This window comes from Octopus bimaculoides, chromosome 2, assembly GCF_001194135.2.
Source record: "Octopus bimaculoides isolate UCB-OBI-ISO-001 chromosome 2, ASM119413v2, whole genome shotgun sequence".
Lineage (NCBI taxonomy): Eukaryota > Metazoa > Mollusca > Cephalopoda > Octopoda > Octopodidae > Octopus > Octopus bimaculoides.
In genome coordinates, this window is record NC_068982.1 from 96,528,579 (window position 1) to 96,540,388 (window position 11,810).

The window sequence follows — 11,810 nt, forward strand, 5'->3', positions numbered from 1 at the left end:
CATGTGTCACCCGCACAAGAGCCAGTCCAGGGGCACTGGCAACGGTCTCGCTCGAAAAATATCACGTGTCGCCCGCACATGAGCCAGTCCAGGGGCACTGGCAACGATACCGCTCGAAAGATTTCATGTGTCGCCCGCACATGAGCCAGTCCGGGGGCACCGGCAACGATCCCGCTCGAACAATTTCATGTGTCACCCGCACATGAGCCAGTCCAGGGGCAACTGCAACGATCTCGCTCGAAGAACCTCATGTGTCACTCGCACAAGAGCCAGTCCATGGACACTGGCAATGATCTCGCACGAAAAGATATCATGTGTCGCCTGCACATGAGCCAGTCCAGGGGCACTGGCAAACGATTCCGCTCGAAACATTTCATGTGTCACCCGCACAAGAGCCAGTCCAGGGGCGCTGGCAACAATCTATTTCTATTTCACTTGCCTCAACAGGTCTTCGCAGTGGGGTTTAGTATCCAATTTTAATTTAACTCGATTTCGATTTCACTTGCCTCAATAGGTCTTCACAAGTGGAATTTAGTGTCCAATGAAGGAAGGAAGGTACGCATAAGTGGGCTGGCTGGGCCTTAGATTTAGGTCTCACTTGGCTTGCCGGGTCTTCTCGCGCACAGTATATTTCCAAAGGTCTCGGTCAGAAGTCATCGCGATGAGGCCCAATGTTCAAAGGTCGTGCCTTACTTGTAGGAGATAAATAAAACATAGGAAAATTGGGAAAAGGATAGATTTTCTTTGGTAGAAAAGAATGAGTGAGTATGCTGTGTATTGTGAAGAGAAGAGACGTGAAGTATTTCTGAATAGCAAGGTTGTATGGTCACATGAACCAGGATATTGGTGGAGTGAATTGTTTGAAATGGTTCAGTTCACTCAGCTTTGGTGACAATCCCTGCAGGATTTGAATTGAGACTATAAAATGACATGACTAAATACCATTCATATATGTTCCTAAGTGATAAAGTTCTAAATAATGCTTTATTTTCTCTTATTAGCCTAGATAAAACCTTAGTTACAGTCAAATGCTCTGCGATTTTAGTGGGCACTGAGATGCATAGTGAAAGAGATCATTAAACAAATGCATAGATTCAAAACTTGATATTCTTGACAACACATATAAGCTGATGCTGTAGTTTTCTCTGCAGAATCTGTTAAGATCTGCACCAAAAAAAAAAAAATTTTTTAATAAAAGAAAGGTTCAAGACTGTAAAAATGGTTTGTTAAAAGCAAATATTGAAGTATTTAGTTAAAAATAGGGATCGGTTCAGTTTCGCTCACAGATTAAAAACATTTTTTTTTTAACTAGACAGTTTGGAACTTTGTATACTGGTGTAATTTCTCATGCTGAACATGTTTTACTTTCAATATTTCATGTTAAAGTTGTCGTATTTGGGTAATTTTAACCAATCAACGGCGTGTATTCAGTTGAAGAAAGCTACTGCTGTTTGCGACAGTAATCAAAGAGCAAGAGCTTCTGGGTCATCTCTACTAAATGTCACCACTCTGTTCTATTCGTACACTGAGCAAAGAGAAAGTGTTGCTCCTTGGTCATAGCTGACACAAAAGAGAAGCTTACGGCTGCAAGAAAGACGACGCCACCTTTATCCTTTCTTCCTTTCTAGTCAGCACCGTGCATTCCTTACTCTTTCCCTCTCTACTGGCAAACAGCCATTTCTACACTATCAACTACCAACCAGCGAGCGAACTTGTTGTCACTGCCACAACAATTACTGCTGTATCTCTTAACTACATGTTAGGCAAATGAATGAATATATGTAAATAATATTTCTTCCTTCTTGGTGTTGATTCTTCCATGTTTACTGGTTACTCCAACACGAGAACCAAAAGAAAAGTGTGTAATATGCATCACAGGCAGTAAATAAAAATAAAATAGAACAGAGTAGTGACATTTAGTAGAGATGACCCAGAAGCTGTTGCTCTTCGATTATTGTCACAAACAGTAGTGGCTTCCTTCAACTGAATACACATCATTGAGTGATTAAAATTACCCAAATATGACATCGTTAACACAAAATAACTTCTGAAATACGAAATTTTGTCAAGAATGTTGAAAGTAAACTGTGTTCAGCATGAGAAATTACACCAGTTTACGAAATTTCAAACTGTTTAGTTAAAAAAAAAATAATTTAAAAAATCTGTGAGCGAAATTGAACAGATTCAATAATAGGAAGCATTAATAACTCAGGAAAAATGGTCTTGCTAAGTTTGTAAAGAAGTGGTAACAACTCAATACTGGATACTCAAATTCAGCCTTGACTGAGCAAATCTATGATGGAAAGCATTCTAGCTTTGACCATCTCTTTTGGGAGGTGGGGGTTGGCATTGTGTCTACATAAGACTATCATTTAATGTGTTTTTCCTTTTCTAAAACAACAGAGTGTAATTTGAAGGGAATTTGGCTATTATTCCTTGTAGATCAAGCAACCATGTAGAAGCTTCCCTATTGGATAGTTATGTGTTTGCATCTCTATGTACACATGTTTACAATGCACATGTTGATTTGTGGCTGTTTGTATAATCAAAACCTGTTTTAGGTTATATTTTCGCAAGTCTGTTTCATGATGTTTTTTTCTAATTATGGAACAAAGATTTTAATTTTAAAAATCTCATGTAACCTGAGATGTCAAATCTAAATAAGACTTTAGTCTGAAGAAAGTTAATTTATCGTGTGCACTCAAAATTAGTCTTCTTTCTTACATCAGTGTTTGTGTGTGCGTGCATGTGTATATATATATATATATATATATATATATTGCAATCTCATTAGTGCTGGTACTATGAAAAGAAGCACCCAGTACACTCTATAAAATGATTGACTTTAAGAAGGACATCGCCATAGAAACCATACCAAAGCAGATATTGAAGCACAGCACAGTTCTCCAACTTCTTTTAATCTTGTTAAATGATGATGATGATGATGATGATGATTTGTGTGTTTGTGTATCTATCTATCTACCTAAATACATAATATATTATTATATTATACTCATCAATACAAGAGAGGAAATTTTTGTAGATTTCTGTTACATTCTTGACAAATATTTTTCATTTTGAATTGATTTGCTTCCTTTCCTGACTGATTCACCTACACTGCAAATACACATGTGACCAGTAGGAACGTCACAACTTCACATTTCTATCTCCTCATTGAAATAGGGTTTTGCATTTCGTCAAAAAGAAACTAATACTTCTAATACAAATTTTATTGAAGAATAGTACTGTATTAGAAGTATAAGTGTAACACGCTGTATGGAGGCTTATTTTCTTTCAGTAAAGTCAAATATGGAATTGACAGAGTTAAAATAATAGTAGGAGTGGGATAGGGGAGTGGAGGAGCAGAAAGTAAAATATGAAAGAAAGGGTAGCAGTTGAGTAAAATGATCAGTGTAGGAGTAGATTAGGTTTACAGTGTAAAGTATATAATGTCAGGCAGGGAAGCTGTTGGCACAGACAGTAGCTGAGAGGCATTAATGTAAGCAGCACAAAAATGGTACTGGAACTAGAAAGGAGACAAGAGTGGGTGGTGTTTTGTTGTTGTTGATGATGTTTTTGCTTACTCCCACCGCCTCCATCTGCCCAATCCACTTCCAAGATAGCTCACAGATAAACAAGTCATATAACTTTAGGATTATATGCATTTAATTTTATGCTTGTAGATGTGTGGAACCATAGCAACAGATATGCAGAAGAAATATGAATGTATCAAAACCTAACAGTTGATATATAAAACACACAGATGGATAGACACACACACACTCTCTCTCTCTCTCTCTCTCTCTCTCTCCTCCTCCTCCTCTCCTCGTTCTCTCCTCCTCCTCCTCTCCTCGTTCTCTCCTCTTAAAGATTATCCACCAATGCTGTGTTGAGCACTCATTCTCACTGTTCTGTACTATCATGTGTGTGTGTGTGTTTGTGTGCAGACAGACAATAAGTGAATGCTAGATATGCTCAATATAGAAAACATGTAGTTCTCAAATGCATTTGAACTTAAATTCTGAATTCTTCATCCATAACTAGGTCCACAGCATCAAGAGTGGCTATAAGAGAAATCTAAAACAAGCTGCAATGGTGGTAGTAATGCAGATAAACACAATTAGACTTGATGCACACACACACACACACACACACACACACACACACACACACATTCAGAAAGATAGATGTGTGTGTGTATATTTTTAGATAATAAATCGAATGGTGTACACTTGGTAGCTTACTGGTAAAACACAGTCACTTTCACAGTGTTTGTTGGGTATTTGATTAATGAGTGACAGACACACAAATATATTTACATAGAACATTAAAAAATACAGAATTCTAAGAACAGAATACATAATTTCTTGTGTGGATGTGGATGGAGGAGGTGAGGTATTAAAATGTTCAGAACCCGACCAGCCAATATTTTCTTGAATGAATTCACTCTTTTGACAGCCAAAGTTTTGTATGATAAACTGAGTTCTGATTAAAAAGCTGATAATATAACCCTGCATTTAGACCCAACCAAATGTTTTTAGCAGTGTTACCTCTAATTTCATTGAAGGTATGACATGGCTGCTAAAAATTAGCTGTTTGTATCTACTTACTATGCTCAAATTACAGCAGCCATCAATTTCTTGATACTAGTTCTCACTGGTTCTGCACTGAATACAAGCTCTGCTACCACCAGTCAGTAATTGAACTTACTACACATCCCACTTGAGTAGCACAGTACATGTGTGTAGTAAGTGCAAGTTTCTTCAACCTTCATCAACAATGACACAATTTACAATCATCAATTATGGCTCTGCTGCCATTTAACTTAACAATCATAATATCCAGTGTTATTTCGCATATATCTGTGTTACATAGTACTTATAATGATCCTTTTCAATTGCAGAAGACCACACCATATTTGTAAAGAGGGGATATAATTAAGTGAATTAACTCCAGTACATGACTGGTACTTGTTTTTATTGAACCAGGGGAATGACAAGGTACAGATGTTTTGGGGAAGGATTTGAACTTAGAATGCAAAGGGATGAGATTTAAATACCATGAGGCATAAATACTAAAATTGGGAACTTAATATCTATGCCACTCTGCCAACCTTTTTTCTTTCTTTTATTTTTTTAGTCATTAGACTGTAGCTATGCTTGGACACCACCTTGGAGAATTTTTAGTTGAATGAATCAACTCCATTACTTAGTTTTTGTTAAGCCTGGTACTTATTCTATTAGTTTCTGTTGCCAAACTGCTAAGTTACTGGGCCATGAACACACCAACAGTAGTGGGGGGGGGTGAAAACACACACATTCACACGATGAGCTTCTTTCAGTTTTTGTCTACCAAATCCACTCACAAGGCTTTGGTCAGCTCAAGGCTATAGTGGAAGATACTGCTCAAGATGCCACACAATAGGACTGAACCTGGAACCATGTGGTTGGGAAGCAAGTTTCTTATGACACAGCAACACTTGGGCTTATTGTTTGTCAATAATGATAATCATATGTTTTTAACTGTATAGTTAGGATACTTCAGATTTTTGAAGACAGTAGCAGTACCATCATAAGGCACAGGCACATTAGGCAGTTGCTCTGGGGCTTCACAGGTACAGGAGATCAATTCTACTCGATGTATGCTGTGGCTTGCTGTCAAAAGAATACATACTATAGAGCCCAGTACATTGATATTTACTGAAAAAAAAGAAAAGATGAAAGATAATTTACTGCTATTTAATGTATTAACCTCCTAATATTGTTTAACTGAAGCCTTATTTATCATAGCCTGACTTAATATATAGTCTAACTTAACCAGTCCATTCATCTAATTCCTAAAACATCATATGCTCACCAGGCAGGCCACATTCTTTGTCTAAATTTTACTTCCAGTTATATTAATGTCTTAGATTTGTGTATTAAAGTTCTGAAGAGATAAAAATATCCCAATGCCCTATTTTGCCTCCTAAACCCCCACTCTTCATTCATATATTACTTTCTAAAATATTTTTCAAACTATAACAGACAAGAGGATTAAACGGAAGTCAGTTTTCAGTTAACACAGATGTAAGACTATTTCGCTGTTACTAAAGTACAAATACACAGTTCTTATTGCTCATTCTGTTTACTCACTTCTTAGTTTTATCATGTGCCACTTATTTCCATCATTGATGTGTAGTTTTTTACTTCTATCTTAACATAACTTTCATTTACATCATAGTTAATAGTGGTTCATAAATACATTAAATTGTTTAACCATTGAGCAAGTTGCTGGTTAGAAGGCCATTCACATTGTTGTAAAGTTTAGTTTTCTTACTGGTCTAGTTTATTTATATTTTTATCAACTGGTTTTCAGAAAACTTCTCTAGAATAGAATTAAAATACAGATGATAAATTTCTTCTTTTTATTTCATTCACCTAAACTACAGAAATAAGTTGAAATGAACTGAGCAACAGAGTAAACTTATGACACAGCAATATTTATATATTGTATTCTATTCTATTTCTTTGTGTGCTTTCATCAAATTTCTTTTATTTCTCTATCAGACCTGTTTCAACTAGTATGTCACTTTAGTATATACTAGCTGTTGGGTTTCTTTTTTTTTTCCAACATGAATAGATGAGTTCATCTTAACTGTAACATAGTTATTTAATTGGACACAAGTTTGCAATTAATCCCCTATTTGATGATATTCTAATTTAGAATTGGTAAAGTAACATATAAATTATTTTTACATTCAGAGTTCAAATCCTGACACGGTTAACCTTGCCTGTTACCTTTCACAGGTTGATTAAAATAGGTTAAGTATAGCAATTAAAACTTTGATTCACTTGTGCCCTGTCTCTAAAATGAAGCCTTTTAATAATATTTCATAAAAATCACACCTAAGTTCTTAAGATATTATTATACAAGCTAAAAGGTCAATAATTTCTATAGCATTGTGTTGTATATGGTAAAGATGCTTAACTTTCCACCTAGCTGTAAATAGATATCAAAATGAAGTTCAGCTCTTAGTTTGCAAGGCTGAGTCCATACATACAGTCCAGCAATAAACTGACATTCCTACCAAGAGTGGATGGTATCTTGCAAGTCACTTAAAGACATGAAATTTGGTATAGGCACCAGCACAGCTTTCCTCATGTGTAGAACATTTTAATGACAGGTACCATTTACAGGAAATTGTGATAAAAATTTTCATTCAAATAAAATGTAACAGTCTTCCCTGCAACATCAGAGGCTTGTGACTTTAAGCAGACTTAGCCACTGTTATGGAGTCCTCAGACATTTTGCTTGATAGAATTTTAAAAACTTTTTGGAACTTATTAATTTTTTTTAATTGCAGAGTTCACAGCATTTTCTAAACTTCCTATGTGAGATTAGTGCAGTTAATGCTCTTTTCAGCTGTTGCAGATTAGTGACTAAAAGAGAATTTCAAAAGGATGGAGAGAAACAAATTAAGCAAAAGATTTAGTATGAAGTTTCTGAGGAGATACTGTTGGGTTTGAAAATTAAGATGTTGTTGGTAAAAGTGGCAGAAAGAATATTGTAGAATATCAAATGTTTCATAGAATCTGTCTTCACAGTGAAGTTGACAGGAGGAAAGTAAAAGAATGACAGCGTAGTTTTACATCCTTTATAGTTGAGAAACTGGTTGCAACTGATGGAGAACACAAGCTTTATACATAGACAGAAAGTATCATGGTATGAAAGAGAAACTGAAGAAGAAGGAAAGGAAAGTGAAAAGAGGAGGAAAAGCAAGTGAGGGTGAGGTAGATGAAAAAATGAGGGGAGCAGAAGGATAAGAATGGCATTACTGAACCCACAATGTATGAAGGACTAGAAGAAAAAATGTACTAGGTCACCTATAGGTGACATAGTACTGAGTTGGAAAGTGAACTGTTCCTTCCATTTCCATGAGTATGCACATCCATGTTGAGCAGATTAACCATTATAGACTCTGGGGTAGGACCCATGAATCAGGCAAAAATTTGCTCTTCGTTATGGCTCTCAAAGAGATTTGCATAATTGGGGCCCATTCTGGTTCCCATAGCAACCTCACTGACTTGTTTGTAAAATTCTCCAGAGAAAGAAAAAGACGATTAAAGGATAGCAGAAAGTCTTGTTTCATGGAAACTGGGATTATTTTGTCAGAGTGATTGACATTGGTCAAGGAGGGATGAAATCGTGGAATGTGTTAGTTAGTGAATTTACTTTCTCCAAGTGAAAAGTGTTCTACTTTATTATCAAGGATGTAGGTATAGCTATGTGGTTTACAACTTCCCTTCCCAACCACATGGCTTTGGGGTTCAGTCCCATAGTGTAGCATTTTGTCTTTTAATATAACAAGTCGACCAAACATTTGTTTGTGAGTGGATTTGGTAGATGGAAACTGGAAGATCTATTGTATACTCTGTGTGTGTGTGTGTGTGTGCACATGTGAGTTTATATCTGCACTTGCATCTGCAAAAGTCACAACATTTGAATGTCATTAGGATTTCTCCAGTCAATAAATTGCCCGCCAATTTCATGTGTCCAGTGCTTTATAGAAGAAGAGATTCTTTACTTGAAAAACAGGTACAGGTTAGTGCCAATAAGGATGTCTGATTGTAAAACAATACCTTAATATATCTGTCTGACCCATGCATAATGGAAAATGAATATGAAAACAAAACAAAATATTGGCTATGTGATCAGTATTATAATGTAGTATATAAATGTACTCTCTAAATGTTTAGCAGCCATTTAGAGCTGAAGCAGTCTATAACTATAAAAAATAGAACCCATCCTTGTGTCCCCATCCCACTACTCACTCATGAAAAGTAGGTGTTCTTCCTGTTTGATTATGATCCTTTATTGAAATTAATGGTCTCAGTCTAATGGGCCTCCTTTTTTTAAGACTTGCTGCATGGACAAGTATTCTATCAGAACAGATCAGTCATACTTACAACCACATGCCTTAATCTTCATAAACTTTACAATGTTAGGTCTTAGAATTTCTGATGACTTGTCATGGAAATTGCCTGTCAACAACATAACCAAAACTGCATCACAGTGTCTGACATTTCTCTTCAGGGAGATAGAAACTAAGTTCAGTGCCCAACAGCTGCTAACCCATTTTAAGATAAGAAAAGATTGTTACAGAAGATTTGGCTGCTACATTGAGCAGGTCAGATGACTACATGGAAAGGCTCTTTGTTCTATCATGATGATATTGCTGGTATTAGATGTGTTTATGTTTGCCATCTGTGTTTATATCCCTTAATTGATTTAATTTCCTTATTTCAAGGCCACATTCACAAGAGTGCTGGGTTTCATTTGATCAATAAAAGATTTCCTCTCATATCTTATTCAAATCTCATATTTCTGTGAATTGAGTAGAATTATTTGTTCTATAGAAGTTTACATTTGAAAATCTATCTGCTAGATATAATTTTATATATATATGAACATATAAATATGTGAATGAATGTTATTTTAATATTTAAAATTTCTTTTCTTTTTTATTTTCAGTTTATTATGTCAGCAGCTGAAGCTTTACTTATGCATGTAGTTGCAGTTGAATCTTAGTCTTTAATTCTGTGAAATTTTGGATTAGAAATAATCCTGAGGACTTGTGCTTCTATAGTAGCAAGTTCTTGTCTTAAAATCATGGAAGCTGGTGGTAGGTTGAAAAACTTTCTACTCAATTTCTTCTTAACAGATTTAATTCTGCTTTCCATCTTAATGTATATATATACAGTAATGCCTCAATATACATGATAATTTGTTCCCAGAGACCATTCATAAAGTGAATGCTCGTAAAGTAGAGAAATAATTTCCCATGGTAGCAATATTATAAATTGTAATTTGTTCCCAGAAAAATATTTTACTTATAAAATTTATGATACTCATAAACAAATGGCAATAAAACAACAGTAGAATGGAAATAATATTTTATGTAAAGTAAAAAGAATGTCAAGATCATCATCATTATGTAACGTCCGTTGTCCATGCTGGCATGGGTTGGATGATTTGACCAGGCTGGCACGTTGGAAGGCTGCACCAGACTCGAGTCTGATTTGGCATGGTTTTCTACAGATGGATGCCCTTCCTAATGCCAACCACACCAAGAGTGTAATGGGTGCTTTTACATACCACCAGCATGGATGCCATTTGCATGACACTGGGGTACTTTTACATGCCACTGGCACAGGTGCAAATTTGCATGACACTAGTATTTGCCATGGCTGCAATTTTGCTCAGCTTGATGGATCTTCTTCTCAAGCCTGACACAATGTCAAAGGTCTCGGTCATTACCTCTGTGAGGCCCAACACTCGAAAGGAACTCAGCCACATTTATAATAAAAAATATTATTATTATAATAATTTCTGAATCACTTTTACTCACACTAGACTTATTCACATTATCACTTGCAGATCTGATCACCGTTTCACAAGAACTTGTAGACAGACTTATAGACTTTTTTTTTTAAATAAGTCTAGAGTTGTTTGCTTAGAAGAAGCTTTTTTTCACTCTCTATAAATTTCTCGGTAACATGCAGAAGCATTTGTTATGGTAGTAGAAACTTTTGCACTTTGTTCACAATTTGGACCTTGTGCTTGTAAAACAAAACTTGTAAACCCAGGGTCTTGTAAAATGAAGTATTACTGTACATATACACATGCATGTTTTATTATTCTAAAGAACATTGTTTCATCAAGATTCTACTTGTTTAAATTCCTTTACTATAAACTTGGATATTTTTTAAGTGATTTACATCTGTTTTGCCAAGCAAGCCTAGGTAGCATGTTTTATTTGCAAATTTGACTATTTTTATATTTTTGAAGAAATTGTTTTTTACAGCCCAAAACCCATTTTACTGATAATTGCTCAGTTGTAAAGTAGGAGTGGAAAGTATTCCAGCCAGGTAGTGTAGCCAACAGAGAAACCTATTTGTGGTCACTCGACCTACCAGAAATAGCAGTTAGGAAAAACACATTGGATAATCTTTTCTACTCTAGGTACAAGGCCCAAAATTTTTGGGGGAGGGGGCCAGTTAATTGGATTGACCACCAGTAGGCAACTGGTACTTAATTTATCAACCCCAAAAAGATGAAAGGCAAAGTCAACCTCATTGGATAATGTAATCCTAATAAATTATGTTATGAATAAAAGATGAGATAGTAATGACTGGAATACCTTTCTTCAAAGGTTTGCTTAATCAGGTTTGACATGGAGTTAAGCAACAACAACTCACTTATAAAAGGTAATTTTTTTAAGAAAGTCTTAGTGCAAAAAAAAAAAAAAAAAGCACAAATCAAGGAGAAAAAATAAGTGGACATCAAAAGTATTGGCAGATATACGAAGAGGAGTTTGTGAAACTGTTTAGTCTATATAAACATTTAAATGGGATAAATGTTCTTAGTTCATTGTAGAAGGTAACTCAAAGTAAACTTTGTGTTGTATAACTAGGTTAGATGAAAATGAGATGCATGGATTATTACTCCACTGATATATTATTGTTGGCACTCCGTCGCTTACGACGTCGAGGGTTCCATTTGATCCGATCAACGGAACAGCCTGCTCATGAAATTAACGTGCAAGTGGCTGAGCACTCCACAGACACATGTACCCTTAACGTAGTTCTCAGGGGTTATTCAGCGTGACACAGTGTGACAAGGCTGGCCCTTTGAAATACAGGTACAACAGAAACAGGAAGAAAGAGTGAGAGAAAGTTGTGGTGGAAGAGTACAGCAGGGTTCGCCACCATCCCCTGCCGGAGCCTCATGGAGCTTTAGGTGTTTTCACTCAATAAACATGACGCCCG

General features: G+C 35.9%; 1 protein-coding gene across 3 annotated transcripts in view; it reads left to right on the forward strand.

Moving 5' to 3' along the window:
* The window catches only part of LOC106869103 (mitogen-activated protein kinase kinase kinase 2), a 273,451-nt gene that overhangs the window by 226,375 nt on the left and 35,266 nt on the right, over nt 1-11,810 (forward strand). For all 3 annotated transcript variants that reach the window (XM_052978489.1, XM_052978488.1, XM_052978490.1), the window contains one exon: nt 9,514-9,664. In XM_052978489.1, the coding sequence (XP_052834449.1) occupies nt 9,652-9,664 (13 nt within the window). In that variant the 5' untranslated portion in view covers nt 9,514-9,651. The remainder of the gene's footprint in view (nt 1-9,513; nt 9,665-11,810) is intronic.